General features: G+C 45.0%; 1 protein-coding gene across 5 annotated transcripts in view; it reads right to left on the bottom strand.

Moving 5' to 3' along the window:
* The window catches only part of RNF157 (ring finger protein 157), a 66,082-nt gene that overhangs the window by 19,174 nt on the left and 31,827 nt on the right, over positions 1 to 15,081 (bottom strand). For all 5 annotated transcript variants that reach the window (XM_074320777.1, XM_019745566.2, XM_019745568.2 and 2 more), the window contains 6 exons: positions 7,448 to 7,536; positions 2,377 to 2,523; positions 1,797 to 1,914; positions 1,271 to 1,337; positions 929 to 972; positions 481 to 528 (listed from right to left, as the gene is read on the bottom strand). In XM_074320777.1, the coding sequence (XP_074176878.1) occupies positions 481 to 528; positions 929 to 972; positions 1,271 to 1,337; positions 1,797 to 1,914; positions 2,377 to 2,523; positions 7,448 to 7,536 (513 nt within the window). The remainder of the gene's footprint in view (positions 1 to 480; positions 529 to 928; positions 973 to 1,270; positions 1,338 to 1,796; positions 1,915 to 2,376; positions 2,524 to 7,447; positions 7,537 to 15,081) is intronic.

A 15,081-nucleotide genomic window follows, 5' to 3' on the forward strand; every position in this document is an offset into this window, starting at 1 on the left:
ATCTTTGAATTTTAGAATTCAATGCGATGGTTTGATAAGTAAAGCCAAGGGCTCTCATTGGCCCGAAATGGACACCAACACTTCATCCTTTAGCCTGAAATGTTTCAGGCCTAGCATTTTAGATAAAAAGAGTTCTCCCTAAACCTAATGTCAGGAGACAAATCTTATCCTTTCATCTCTCAAGTCTTTTGCTCAGAGAACGGCTGCCTCAACACCAGCAATTCTGGAACAATAAAGACACTAAAAATCAGTATTCCTTTCAGGCCACCCAAGTAGTTTCTAACACACAAAAGAATGTCCTTTTTCTCTTTTCTTCTTTGATTAGAAAAAGGCGGTGGGAGGGAAAGAAGAGTGCTTAGGGGAGGGGGGGGAGAGAGAGAGAGAGAGAGAGAGAGAGAGAGAGAGAGAGAGGAAGGAAGAAAAGAGAAAGCAAAAGGAAGGAATGGCGACACCAACAGTCTCTGGCCCTCAGATACTCACTACTTGTTTCTGTTTGAGAGGCTTGACACAGAAAGTCCCATCTGTGTGCTAGAATGAAAATGTGACAGTTATGACAAGGAAGGAGGGTAGTCAAGCACCACTGTTCTTTTGTTACTTCTTCCAATTCCGTGTGCTCTTGGATACCATCGTGTGGGGTCACAGACTCCTAACCCTGGCACGCCTTACAAGCATCTGCTCTAACCTCTCCCTTTGAGGAAGAGGAAACTAGGCCTCAGGGGTTGAAGGCCATGCAGCCAGTTGGTGGCAGAGCTAGAGCTAGACCCGATGGTTGCCCCCAGTGTGGTGTTCCCCCACCTCCCCCACAGCCTCCCAAGCCAGCCCCATTCTGACGAGCTCAGGCAGCCAGCAAATAAGGGCTACACGTGTCCTCGCATAAAAGTCAAAATTAAACATACTAAAGTGAGGCCCTATAAGGCTACCCACTTACCTTTTCAAAAGTGCCCAGCAGTACGTGGCAGTGGCCAAAATACTCTGAAAGAGAGAAAGGCACGTGGATGGGGAAGAAAACCAGACAATACACCTTGATGCCTACTGACCTTCCCCGATTCCTTGCAACTGGGGAGATGTCTGCGCTGTCCCGGGAGGGGCACGTTATAGAACCCAGAGGTGTTTTCATCAGCCCGAGGGCCTCGGGAACAAGTGTGGGGGAATGTAGAGACTATTGGCTGACTCCCACAGTCCAGGGGTTGTTGTGGAACCACGGCTGCCGCCAGGCCTGGTGCCACCAAAGGGCAGCGTGTACAGCAAAAGAAGACAGAGGGTAACATACCGTCTCCTTCGTCCACCACAGCATGGACCACTAAAGGGTAAACCTCTCGGTCCAGATCGAAGCCAAGCTGAAGGGAAAGAAAAGAAAAAGAACCAAAAAGGGACTTAACATTTTTAAATGGCATAGAATCCATCAGAAAGGGAGGTGTTGCCCAGAATCTCAGCTCTGTTCCTCCTTCATCAGCGTCGTAACCACCCAAGTCCATTTGGTTGAAAGCCACTAGTTTCTTTTTAAAATCTCAGAGATGTACAGCCCTGTAACCTGCAGGTTCTTATCTTTGAACATGGACTTCTCGAAATATCCTAGGCTGGCAGGCTATTTTGGAATAGAAAAATGATGAGGTTAGGTGTATCCTTTCAAGGGTATGAACAAGTTACAAGGCTGCACGTGATCAGGACCTTCACTGCCTGGGCAGCCCCTTTGGCGCTGGCCATGGTGCTACCTGGCCCAGGCCCATCCGGGGCGATGTGCACAGCCCGCCCTGCAGTTCTCCCAGCAGTCGTCGCCTCCACCAGAGGCAGCTCACCTCCTCTTCAGCCCAGTCTGATGGGTCCACGGTGTGGGAGGGCAGGCAGAACTGCTGGCACACCCCTCGCTTGTAGTGCACCGTCTCCGACTGGAGGCTGTTGTCTTTGGGGATGTAGCTATCGATCAAAATAGGAGGAAAGCCAGAGTTAGTATGTCGGCCAGATGGATGTGACCATTCCCTCCGTCTCATGCCTGTTTTCAATTATCAACAGACTCTGGAACAGGACAGAATAGAATAGACGCCACCAGACCTCCTTTATTATCTATTTCCTTTGCTCTCGCTTGGTAATGCTATTGCACTTATCTGTGCAACCCACACACCCAGAGAAAGGTAGATTCACAGATGTGTAACAGCATCATAACGATCTAACGGGCTGTGCTGCCATCTGCCACTGCACCAAGATGGCACAATTTAAAGGGAAAGGGTGAAAAGGTGGAGTGCTGTAGAAGATCCAAATTCTGGAACTAGGTCTGGTCTGGTTGCAGAAAAAGAATGTTTTCCTCTATAGGTGTATGCACAGGGCACAGACCCTAACCCGCCCAGGCAGGAAGCGGCTCACCTGGTCTCTTGTTCTTACCTGGCAATACCATTCTGGAACTCCTCCGTGGCCTGATAGTAGATGGTGATGGCCACCCGGGCGTCAGTGTCAAAGGTGAACTCCACGTTGTAATGGACCTTAGCTCTGCTGGCCTCTTCCCCAGGGGTCTTCACTTCCTCACTACATCTAGAAAACCACAAAGACTCAGCCTTTGGGGGGTAGCACATCAGTATGTTTTCATTTTCCTTTTTTGTGTTTTAACTGAACGTATTGTGGACGTGTCTCCATGATCCTAAACTTGGGCGTCCGTTTCCTTCTGAATGATGGCCTTCATGATCGCTACTCTTGGGCATCTAGTGATTTTGGATATTTCACAGCTCTACAATTAACACCCCTGTGCCTTTGCCAGACCTTTTTTTTCTTCAGTTTTTGTTGTAATCAAACTTACGAATCACATAGTTTAAATCGTTTCCACAAGGCTTGTTACAAAAAGCAGCAGGTTTCACCCCTTCCCCTTTCCTCCAATTCAGAGGAAACCACTTCGACCTAATCACATAACTGCATGTTTCTAAATAACATGCTCGTGTTACTACTTCTTGATGTTTCAGCTTTAGGTATCATCTACGACTTCCTATTATAGAAACGAGGATTTTTCTCTTTCCCCGTTCTGCCCCATATAGGTAGTCCCCTCCCCCAGGGTAGTTACTCATGGTTTTGTTAGTGCAATACACTCGTGTCTACAGCACATTCTTCACAGCTCAGCCACAGAGGAATCTCTGATTATTGCTCTTTTGCTGCAGAAGATTTTCTTAGAGTCTGCGCTCATTTCCCCCCAGTTGCTTAGTTTTCTATGGACCTATCACTAAATCACACCCAAACTCTCTGCTGGCCATCTCACTCTCTGGACGTTCAGCTGCACCAGATGTCCTGTGAGTTTTATCTTCTTGAGGGGCTCCCTTCTGGAGCCCTCTGACCTGCTGCTTCTGGACCTTGGGCCCCCTGCAGGGGCACACAGCCACCATCCAGAATCTCCCTCCCCGGGCATCCTGGTGAGTCCCTCTTGCCTCTCTCCTGGGGAATCCTGTTTCTTGCCTCTCCTGGCTTCCTCCTTCTTGGGTTACACTTCCATTTTGGCTTCCCGAAAAGGGGTGTATTGGAGGGGGTGAACTTTTTGAGATATTTCACTGTACAGTCACACTTCCTTGAAAGTCTGGTGGGGTAAAGAATCCTACGTTATAAATACTTTTAAAAAGCCATTTCAGGGCCGGCTGGTGGCTCAGGCGGTTGGAGCTCTGTGCTCCAGACACCGAAGGCTGCCGGTTCGATTCCCACATGGGCCAGTGCCAGATGGCTCAGTTGGTTGGAGCGCGGGCTCTCAACCACAAGGTTGCCAGTTCAACTCGACTCCCGCAAGGAATGGTGGGCTGCACCCCCTGCAACTAACAACGACAACTGGACCTGTACCTGGAACTGAGCTGCACCTTCCACAACAAAGGTTGAAAGGACAACAACTTGACTTGGAAAAAGTCCTGGAAGTACACACTGTTCCCCAATAAAGTCCTGTTCCTCTTCCCCGATAAAAAAATCTTAAAAAAAAAAAAAAAGCCATTTCAGAGGATACTGCGTTATCTTTCAGCTTCCAGGGTGCTCTCTAGGAGCAAGAAGCCATTCATTCCAGTTGCTGATTCATTTTTCCATTGACACAGAATCTCCACGGTGCTGGGCACGCAGTGGTCTTTTCAATGTAGAACTCAAATTACGTGTCACTGAAGAGTGCCTTCCTTCTGTGTTCTCTGTTCTCTCTTTCTAGCATCATTAGTTGGATGTTGGACCTTCTGAACTGCTATTCTGGTCTTTGTATCTTTTCTCTTCCATTTTCCGTATCTCTTCCTTTTTGTTCCACTTTCTAGAATATTTCAACTTTCCTTCCTATAGTCTATTGATTTTTTTTTTCATTTCTACTACCATGTTTTTTAATTTCTAAGAACTTTTTTGTTCCCTAAACGCTTTGTGTCATTGTGTCCATGGAACAAGAAGACAAGACCTCCTTTCTGTCTCTGAGGCTAGAGACGCAGTTTTCCTCTTTCTGCAGAGTTTTGGTTTCCACTTAGTGGGTTTTTTTCTCCTTCTTTTTGGTTTGTTTTCCACTGCCTTTCACATTATAGACGTTTCTTATACATCTAAGAATCTTTGATTGTCTGATCATATTTAAGAAATGTAAACCCCATGATTAGAACTGCAAGTGCATAGTGGGGCTTGGGGACGCTAGGCTTCTCCCGGGGGCTCATCTGGATCTGTCCAGGAACCTCCAATGCCAGTCTCTTTGGTCTTCCCATCTGAGTGGGTCCGATTCCCCAGAGGACAGTTTTTCCCTTTGCTGACAAAGGCCTGGCTGCTGGTATTCTGGGGCTGGGAGTGGAGGGCAGGCTGGAGGGCTCAGTACCCAGTGCGCCTAAATTCACTTCATCCATTTTTAGTACTGAGCCCAATCCTTAGCTGTGCCCGCGTCCCCTAAGTCCACAGATTCTGTTGAGACTCATCTGCTAGCCTTTTGCCAGGGTGTGGGCATGGCCATCCTGGCTGTGTGGTGCAAGGGAGGGGAGCTGACTTCTCAAGCAGACTTTCCGCCGTCCTCCTTTTCGCTTTCCACCCTGACGTCCCGAGTACCCAGTGCCCCCAATTCCTGAGCCTTTGGGACATCACAGCACAAACTGGGTGGCTCTCAGCTTTTCCTTCTGCTCGCTCAGACTTCTGATTTCTTGGATCTGCTGAGTCATTTAACATTCACCATCTGTTTCCAGCTTCTATAATTTTGTTGCTGCTGCTCCTTTCCCATTCTCCCAGTTCTTGTGAATTTGTGCTTTTAAAAAATAGTTGTTTAAACTATCATTATTTAGTGGGGTTTTGAGAGGAAGCAAAAGTAGATGCTCAATCCTCCATCTTTACGTGGAAACCTGAGAATCAGAATTCATTCCCATACTCTCAGAAAAACAAACTAAAAACACCTTTTGCCATAACATTTATTGAACACCAAGTATTTTCCCTTCCATTATCTTGTTTACTTTGGACAACAGCTGTGAAAGGTAACGTGTATTACCACTTTTCACCCACAAAAAGCCTGAAGCTCAGAGTCTTATTCGGGCAAACTGCCATGGAGCAGGGAGTTTGGCCTCCCAAGCCAGGTTCCAACACATCCCAGCTGTCCTAGAGCTGTGGCCAGGCTGCCCCGTCAGAGGCGGGGACCCCACAACAGCTCAGAGACGTGCACCTGTCTCCATCAAACACATGAGCAGGCCATATGTGATGACAGACACAAAATGGACATGGTAGTTGACTGCTGGAAGGTTCCCAAGGCCTCAGGAATCTCAGTCTATTCTGTCCCCCTCGGAGGGAGACCGTTCGCCCAGCTGAGACAGTTCTGTAGCAAGAATCCCTGCCTAGCTCTCTGGTCCCCAGAATTGACCCCAGGGGTGGGAGAGTAGCCGGGGAGGCAAACAAAAGTTCAGGGACAAATAAAATACAAAAATAAAAAGAGAGAGAGAGAAACAGATTAGTGGTTGCTTAAGCCTAGAAGAGGGGTTTGAGGAATAACTGCTAATGTGTACAGGGTGTTTTTTGGGGTGATGAAACGTTCTAAAATTAGACGGTGGTGTGATGATTGTACAAGTCTGTGGCTATACTAAAAACCACTGAATTGTATGCGTTAAGTGGGTGAAGTGTATGGTCTGTGAATTATATCTCAATAAAGCTGTGATATTAAAAAAAATAAACTTCCAAATGCTGATAACACTGACCTATACAAGCATAAAATGGTCTGAGTCACCTTCCTTGTCCATTCAGAGAAAATTGGGACCTCTGACTTGCCCTAACCAAATCTGTCTCCCGAGGACGCAGTGACCTAAGCAGACAGATGCTATCCAGAGGGCAGTATCTGTTTCAAAATTATACTGTCTGGGGGACGGTACAAAGAAAGCATATCAATGATAATTAATACTGATGATGATTATTAAACAACCAACCCAGGGCACTTTGAGTTCCTCAGAGGAAGGGCTTATGAGATTAAGAATAAATTAAAAAGCAAATATAAGTAATAAATAAAGATTTCATACCCCTCAAATATATGGTGATGGAAGGAGAACTGACTCTGGGTGGTAAACACACAATGTGATCTATAGATGATGTAATACAGAATTGTATACCTGAAATCTATGTAACTTTACTAACAATTGTCACCCCAATAAACTTTAACTATAAAACAAAACAAACAAAGATCTCAGGGGCCGGCCCGGTGGCTCAGGCGGTTAGAGCTCCATGCTCCTAACTCTGAAGGCTGCTGGTTCGATTCCCACATGGGCCAGTGGGCTCTCAACCACAAGGTTGCCAGTTCAATTCCTCGAGTCCCGGAAGGGATGGTGGGTAGTGCCCCCTGCAACTAAGATTGAACACGGCACCTTGAGCTGAGCTGCAGCTGAGCTCCTGGATGGCTCAGTTGGTTGGAGCGCGTCCTCTCAACCACAAGGTTGCCGGTTCGACTCCCGCAAAGGATGGTGGGCTGCGCCCCCTGCAACTAGCAACTGGACCTGGAGCTGAGCTGCGCCCTCCACAACTAAGGTTGAAAGGACAACAATTTGACTTGGAAAAAAAGTCCTGGACGTACACACTGTTCCCCAATAAAGTCCTGTTCCCCTTCCCCCAATAAAATCTTTAAAAAAAAAAAGACTCGTGATTCTGAATCACATAAACATTTCTAAAAAAAAAAAAAAGATTTCATATCCCAAGTTCCAATATCCCATTTTTACCCAGGCTTGTTGAGATACCTGCAAAATTCACGTTTCCCCCTTATTCATTCCTCTTTTTAAAACAAATGCATAAAGGAGGGATAATGACTGCTTCCCAGCAAATGGAAGTTCTTCACAAACACAGAGGCGAAGTCTGAACTAGAGGTGCTGAGCCCTCCCCTACGAGGCGCTGCCCTCAGGGCCCGAGCAGTTCCCCGCCTGAGGCCCAGAGGACCAGGCTCTGGGGTCAGCACAACTGTTCCTGAGTCTCTGGGGGGAGCTGGCTGCCCCCACACGAAGGAGGGCACCCGGCCTGAGCCCCGGGGACTTACTTGACGAGTCTTAGTGTGTCCTTTCGGATGTTGATCAGGCTTCTCAGAGTCTTCACTGGTTCTTGGGGAGGTGGGGCAGCATAAGGAAACTGTCAGAAAGAAAGTGGGAGAAGGCAGTGTGTTTATAGAGACCAACAACTGTCCCTCATAGGGACAGGGTGACAAAGAACAGCCTTGCGAGGTGAGGTGGGCAGGCGCCAGTGTATTAAGTATGTGAGGACACCGAGGTCTGACGTGTCAAGTGAACCTGCTCAAGGTCACAGCCAGTGGTAGAACTGGGATTCGATTTGGTGTCAAAAGAACTGATGTGGATTTATTTGCTTTTCCCATTAGATGAAGCTTATCTGAGTCAGCACTCGAAATGCGGATAACTAATAAAAACTCCTACTGAAGTGGCACATACCAAAGGGACACACCGTGGCTGAGTTAATCACAAAAGGCTTTTCCACCTGCCCTTTGATGACAGGGAGCCAGGCCTGCAAGGTTTTCCCCTCAGGGAAGCCACATGGTGTCTTAGGAATGTAGGAGCTGCAAATATAAAGAGGACCCCATCTCGTGCACAGAGCTAAGGCCTGCAGTCCCTGGAAAACACATTTTTCCTGCAGCTGATCTTCAAATGTGAGCCGAGAGAGAGCTCCTTTGGGGTCATCAAAGGTTTATGGTTGTCCAGCATTTACCATACACTTTTCCCCTTTCCCCACACAGACATCTGGATTTGAGTTCTGAGTTGATGATAGTGAGGAGATATGAAAGGGGAAATATAATACCGTGTTTCCCCGGATCATCAGCTCTAATGCATCTTTTGGAGCAAAAATTAATACAAGACCAGGTCTTATTTTAATATAAAACCGGGTCTTTATAATATATGATATGATATAAAAGATAATATAATATATAACATAATACTGCGTCTTATTTTAATATAAGACTGGGTCAATATAATACAATATAATAATACAATATAATACTGGGTCTTATATTAATTTTTGCTCCAAAAGACGCAGTAGAGCTGATGGTCCGGCTAGGTCTTATTTTTTGGGGAAACACAGTAGTAACCAATTGAACTGGAAATTGCTTTCAGAAGATTAATAATGATTTTAAATGTTCCCAGTATCGTTCTGATGTTATTTGGGTAATAAAAATTTTTTGCATCTGACTCACAGAAAACCCACTAGCCTTTGTTGCTTTGGAAAACTGTGGTAGCCCAGAAGAGTCGCCCTCCCGGTGCAGGTTTCACCATGGTGAGAAAACGGGACACCATGGTGAGCTTGATTGTGCCTTCACAGATCTTTGCTGAATGTGGTTCTCGCACTTGGAAAACATAGCTTAACCTACAGTATGTCTCATTTTCCAGATTCACTATGATTGCTGATGACTCACATGTGTGAATGTGACTCTTAAGAAAATACTTTCAATCTAAATGATCAGATGTGCATTCAGATTACCCACTACATTGAAACATTTTATGTTTTCATTGACACATTTAACATGTATTCTTTCAAAATATGATAGTTGGTTTTTCTAGTTACAAAGTAATACACGTTCACGCAGACAACTTGAAAAACACAAGAAAGGACAAAACCAGCCATCCTTTCACCACTCAGTGATGGCAACGTTAACACAGCAGAGTGTCTTTCCAGAAAGGCACCCTTCCACCCATCTGCCCACCCACCCACCCGTCTCTGTATCTATGCGCTGTTTCAAACTATACATACTATTTTATAGTCTCTTTTTCACTTAGAAAGGCATGGTAAACGTTTTTAAAGTCTATAATTTGACAACGTAACCACTCACATTAGAGACAGGAGCATACTTCATTTAATCAATTCCATATTATTCAGTGTTTTAAGTTGGTTTTACTTTGTTTTTGCTGATACAAATGTGGTGGTGAGAGCCTTGTTCTTACATTTCTACATGCTTGTTTGCTTACTTCCTTAGGACAAATTCCTAGAAGTGGAATTACTGGATCAAAGAGTAAGCATATTTTTAAGACTTTTTAAAATATTTTGCCAAGTTGTTCTCCAGAAAGCTGATTTCGATTTTGCTCTCCTACTAGCAGCATATCAGGAGGCTTTTACACAGGAAGGCTGAAATCCTGGTTCCGATCCCATCTGTGGCCCATTCCTCCACCCCTGACTTTCCTAGGCTGTCACACTAAAGGAATTTAAAACAATTTTAAAACAAGCTTAAGCAAAATGTAATTAGGCAAGAAAATCCGACACAAATGCTAGTCTATTCTAAAGCCAAAATAAATGACTTTGGGATTAAAATTTTTTTCTGGAGTAGCAAAGTTAATCATATTCATTTGTGTAGGTACTTGGGAGTCAGCCATAACTCCTATTTGAGTTAAAAAAAAAAAAAAAAGATAGGTTCTTCCTTCACTCTTTTCCCTTTCTCCTCCATACCCTCCAAAAAAGAAAAACAAAAGGAGGAAAAACAAACAAACAGAAAACCTTGTGCTCTTCGTCTTCCATTTAGAATATTACCTCAGCCTTAATTCTCTTTGAAAGGTACTGACCCGAAAGATTTGGTCTGTAAGGCCCTGAGCAGACCAAAAGGCTGTCTTCATTATGAAAAGTAAAATGAAATTCTAGAAGCTGCCCTTAGGTTCCTTTATAAGGCTGTTAAGAATTGATTTACTCCAGGACAACGTCTGAGAAACGGGAAGGCATTCCACAAGCCCATATGGAGCTCGAGGCAAGAAGTCAGGACATGCCTGACAAGGCCTGGCGGTCTTCCTCCATCAGTGGGCCTGGTGCTGGGTTACTTCCCGTTTCCTGGCCGAGCTGTGCCAGGGCGTTGCATGGAGAAAAAAGTCTCTGGCTGGTCTTCTTTGTATCCACTCACTCCCTAAATTAGTGAGACATCTACTGAGTCCTACTATGTGCCAGGCATCACACTGGGTTCTTTAGCTGTATTTCTTCATTTTCCTTTATTTAATTGTAGTAAAATACACATGACATGAAGTTTATCACTGTAACCATTCTAAGGACACTGTTTGGTGGCATGAAGTACAGTCACTGTCAGGCTACCATCACCGCCATCCATCTCCAGTTCCGATTCGTTCTTATTTAATGTTCTCGACACTAACAGATGTGTCTACCATGCCCACCAGATCGTAAGCTCCTGGAGGACAGCCTGACACTCAGGAGGAACTTGAAAATGTGCTGGTTGACTGAACAAATGAAGGCTGTCAGTATTAACATCCCGATTTTGCTTATAAAGAAACAGAGACTCAAAAGATTAATGTGATTACGAAGGTCCCAGGGCTAATGAGTAGCAGAACCAGGATTTAAAGCCAAAAGCCAAGCTCTTTCTATTACAGCTCCCTCGTCTACCACAGGGCCAGTCTACGGGTTGTTCTGATCCTGGGAGTGTTCTAGAAACCTGAGGGGAGTGCAGAGTCTGACAGCTAACCATTCATTGCAGTAGCTTCAGAAGCCAGTTCAGGTTCTGGAAACAGGCGGAACTCTGGATGGCACCCTTAGACTCAGGCAGCAGTCCATACAAAAGCATACCTCATCCTTTTACATTTTAACGGGAGTATCTAAGGTCCTTGCAGAGAAAAGTTTTCTCGAAGCACAGCATGACCAAATCTTTTTGTGTGTAAGATCTAACAGCACCTTACACATTTGTGTAAGACACAAATGGACACACAGGCTATGACGATGTCACAGAACACCGCCGGCAGCCACCTCGGAAGCAGTCACCCTTCACCTTCTGCTCAAGATACTCAAATTCGTGTTCCTGGTACATATTTCTAAACCGCGGTGGTTTCTCCTCTAAATTATTTTCAAAGGACAAAGACAGTCACCCATTCATTTAACATGCTTGCTGTACCCTGTGGACTGTGCTAGGCCTGGGGTTCAGGGGGGGACCCGGCACCCCTTCTCCTAGTTCTGTCTGTAAGGGGCCCCAAACCCTGACAGCGTGCATCTGGTGCACGGCACTCGGGCACACCACCCTCCCTGGACTGGCCTGCAGTGTCTGTACTGACACAAGCCCAAATCTCAGAGCAACTGAAATCCCAAACACCTCAGGGCCAGGATGGGAGTGCAGTCCCGGCTCAGCCGGATGAGCTCTTTCAATGGGCCCCAGGGGTTGCTAATGAAGGCTCTGTGAGAAAACTGAGCAAGTTCCTCTTTGGCCCTTTATCCTGGTGTTCATCAGTTCATCAGTTTCCGTTTCCGTTTGCCTTATATCGGCAAAGTGCCACCTGGTGGCCAGAGGCGGAACTGCCAGTTTAGATGGACCGGAAGCGGCACTCGTGTGTGTGTGTGTGTGTGTGTGTGTGTGTGTGTGTGTGTGTGTGTATGTGTGCGCGCGCGCGTGTGTGTGTGTGCGCGCGCAGATACACACACATATGTATGTGTATATCAACAACATAGCTTAGAGTTTTAAAATTCATTCTAATTTCAACTATTTTGTTAAACTACCCCTACAGGCGCACTCACATTTTTGTTGTAGTAGGATACATGGTCACAATGCCTACGAGACAGTAGGTTATCTTAGCTTATTTCAGTTTAAATTACTGGGCAATTCCCAGTGGTCTATAAACAAAAGACTATAATTCACTCATAAAAATAAATAATTAACTTTGATTAAACGTTTTTGAAAAAGTACATAATTTGCTAACGTTTGCTATCCGATTCAGGCCTGACCGTGGGCACACAGCGTCCCGCTTTGGCCACTGCGAGCGCCTCCTAGCGGGCTGGCGCCTGTGTCCTTCCCATGTTCCCCTCAGGTGCTGAGCACCTCCTCACTTGCTGGTACCACACGATATGCCAGGTTCACCTGTTTTACCTGTCCTATCTCTGAACCTGATCACGTCCCCAAGGAGCCCTGGCTCCTTTTCAGAGAAGTGTACCTCATACCATTACTTGCTTACTAATTTTTCACTGATGAACGCTTGGTCATTTCCAGGTTATTACAAACAAAGATGCAATGAACATTCCTTGAAAGAAATCTTAATAGGAAAAGAAGGGGGGGCATAAAAGAAAACAAATTAATATGTACAAATGCAGTGTTTACTTAGGAAAGAAAAAGCCCAAATGCCAAAAATCTGCTTCCAAAGAAAATCCTTTTAGACAATTTATAAAACAGAAAAGTGCTCATTTTCTGTATTAGCAGACATGTAATATTTATGCCAAAGAATCAAATAATAGTTACTATGGAAACCAACATCTGGGGGTCACATGAATAACTCATTTACAGCACTACAAAAACCTTTGTTTGAATAGGTTTTGGGGCATTTATATTTAAATTTCAGTTCCTTTTTATTTGATGCCTGGTTATTTTCTCAGCTTTCTCTACTTCCTCTCTTCTCAGAAATGTAGCGTGTCCAAGACTTACCAGTGGGTATTTTTAGACTGGTGATGCTTTAGAACATTTTCTTAGATCAGTGTCAGGGGAGAACAGTTTAGTCTCTGCTTGAATGCTACAAAATGAATACAAATTTGCCTACTTAACCAGCTGCAGCCGAAGACAGACTCTACGGGGCCTGCCCGTAGACCAGAGTGTCAATGAGCTATATTTACAGCAGTAAAACCCCCTTTCACTAATTTTCCATCCTGTCCTCGTGGGGAGTTAATCACCAGTGTAGAAAGGTGATCACAAAGCTGATGAGAAGCAAGGCAGAGGGTGTCACAAGATGACCTTAACACAAAGATGCTGTGTCCAGGTTTGGTTACCAAAGGAATCGATCCAAGGAGGCAGTCTATTTATAGCCTGTTAACTTCCCTGCTTGGTCCCCTGGCAGGGAGCACACACAATGTCATGGCTATGTGACATCACATCTAATGTTGACCTTTTCCAAAATATTTAAATCCTAGTATGAGTATGTCCGATTAACCAGTTCTCTCTGTTCACCCTAACAAGTGATAAGCGTGAAAAATCCACTGCAGAGTAAAGCACAGATCTCCGTCAATGACCATCGCAGACCATTTTTTCTCCCTTTTCCTATGGTTTGGGCCTTGGCTCATATTGTTTGGGAATACTGAGACAAAGCAACCCCTTCAGGACCATTCTGATATCAAATGTGCCCCTGGGGATATGTGGACTGCTTTGACGACAACTGAAAGCTACTCAACTTCCGGTTCCTCACTGATAGGAAGCCCTCCCAAAGACACAGGCCCCTGCCAGCAGGATACAACACCCAATCACACTGAGCTTCTAAAGTTCAAGTACCTTCTTCAAAATGAGCTTTTTAAATACAAAGGATTTTGCTCAACACCACCTAATATTTGGGAGAGTTAAAAGGGAAAAAGGTGTGCTTTTAGTCAAGCAGACAGTCACCATTTCCCTCCAGCAAGGCGGTAAGTAAATAACGACTAATGGGGGCAGCCAGTTAGCTCAGTTGGTTAGAGCGTGGTGCTCTTAACAACAAGGTTGCAGGTTCAATCCCCGCATGGGCCACTGTGAGCTGCGCTGTCCACAACTAGATTGAAAAAAACTGCTTGACTTGGAGCTGATGGGCCCTGGAAAAACACACTTAAAATAAATAAAATAATGACTAATGGTCAGAGAAACTAGTCCTTTCAGATAAGCACCCCATTCTAGATGCCTGACTTCCGGATTTCATCTGGTCAGGAAATTCATAACCCAGCTCACAAATAAGAATCCATTTGCAAGTAAGATATTTTGAGATACCTGATACTGTATGTAAATTATATGCCTAGAGAGGCAAACACCAGTCAAAATAGGTATTTAAAAATATACAACACCTGTTTTTTCCCCAAAGAAGCCTAATATAACTATTACGTCCTAGATGGTGAACCTCAGAGACACAATGCAAACATCCACAATACACCATGTTCAGGGTCCAGCTCCAAGGTTGATGTACGTCACTGGCAGGTCTCGCATCCTGTGTTCCATGCCCGACCCTTCCTTGGCCTCCTACCTGAGGTCTCTGCATCCCTCCACGTCTGTCACCTACCACATCTCAGTTAATCCTTGTAAGTGTCCTTTCCTGAGTCACATCCTTCAATACTTCCAATTTTCCTCGTCTCAGCAGCTGCCTCTGAATGGCTCTTCCTCTTTTGACCGATTTCCTGCTTGCTGCTAAGACCCTTGACTTCTGATCATCTTTCAGGGCTTGTCAGAGGTGATTCCAGTTCATCAAGAATAAATAGGTGCCCTAGTATTAACCATAAGCTTCCTGAGGCTAAAAATAGCCAAGTTCCAAGTTTAAACATAGGGCAAAGCAAAGATGGCACAACAGATAGTAATTCCCCAGCAGCACTACATGGCTGAGTCTCCTAACATCACTAGCTGCTTCCTGGGTTTATAATCTGCGACTGGCCATTCATACAAAGGTTTTTTAAAGCTCTACTTAACAATCTGTCAAGAAGGCACAACCCCACAATTAAGTGGGAAGTCAAAGTTCAGCAAGAGGATTTAGTGACTGGCTTCCAACAAATCAATCATGGAAAAGACCTGCAGTGGATAAACCTGACAGACTCCACCTTGACCAAGAGCTCAAGGTCACTATCCCCAGGAATAAGTCACGAGCTACTATGTGCCTCTGATATGATGCTATAAGAAGGGCACTCACCTCTGCAGCATTCTTCCCCTAAATTCATAACCCTGCTCCAATCACAAAACAACATCAGAAAATACAAAATACCTAACCAGTA

The sequence above is a fragment of the Rhinolophus sinicus genome, linkage group LG15 (genome assembly GCF_036562045.2).
Source record: "Rhinolophus sinicus isolate RSC01 linkage group LG15, ASM3656204v1, whole genome shotgun sequence".
NCBI lineage: Eukaryota > Metazoa > Chordata > Mammalia > Chiroptera > Rhinolophidae > Rhinolophus > Rhinolophus sinicus.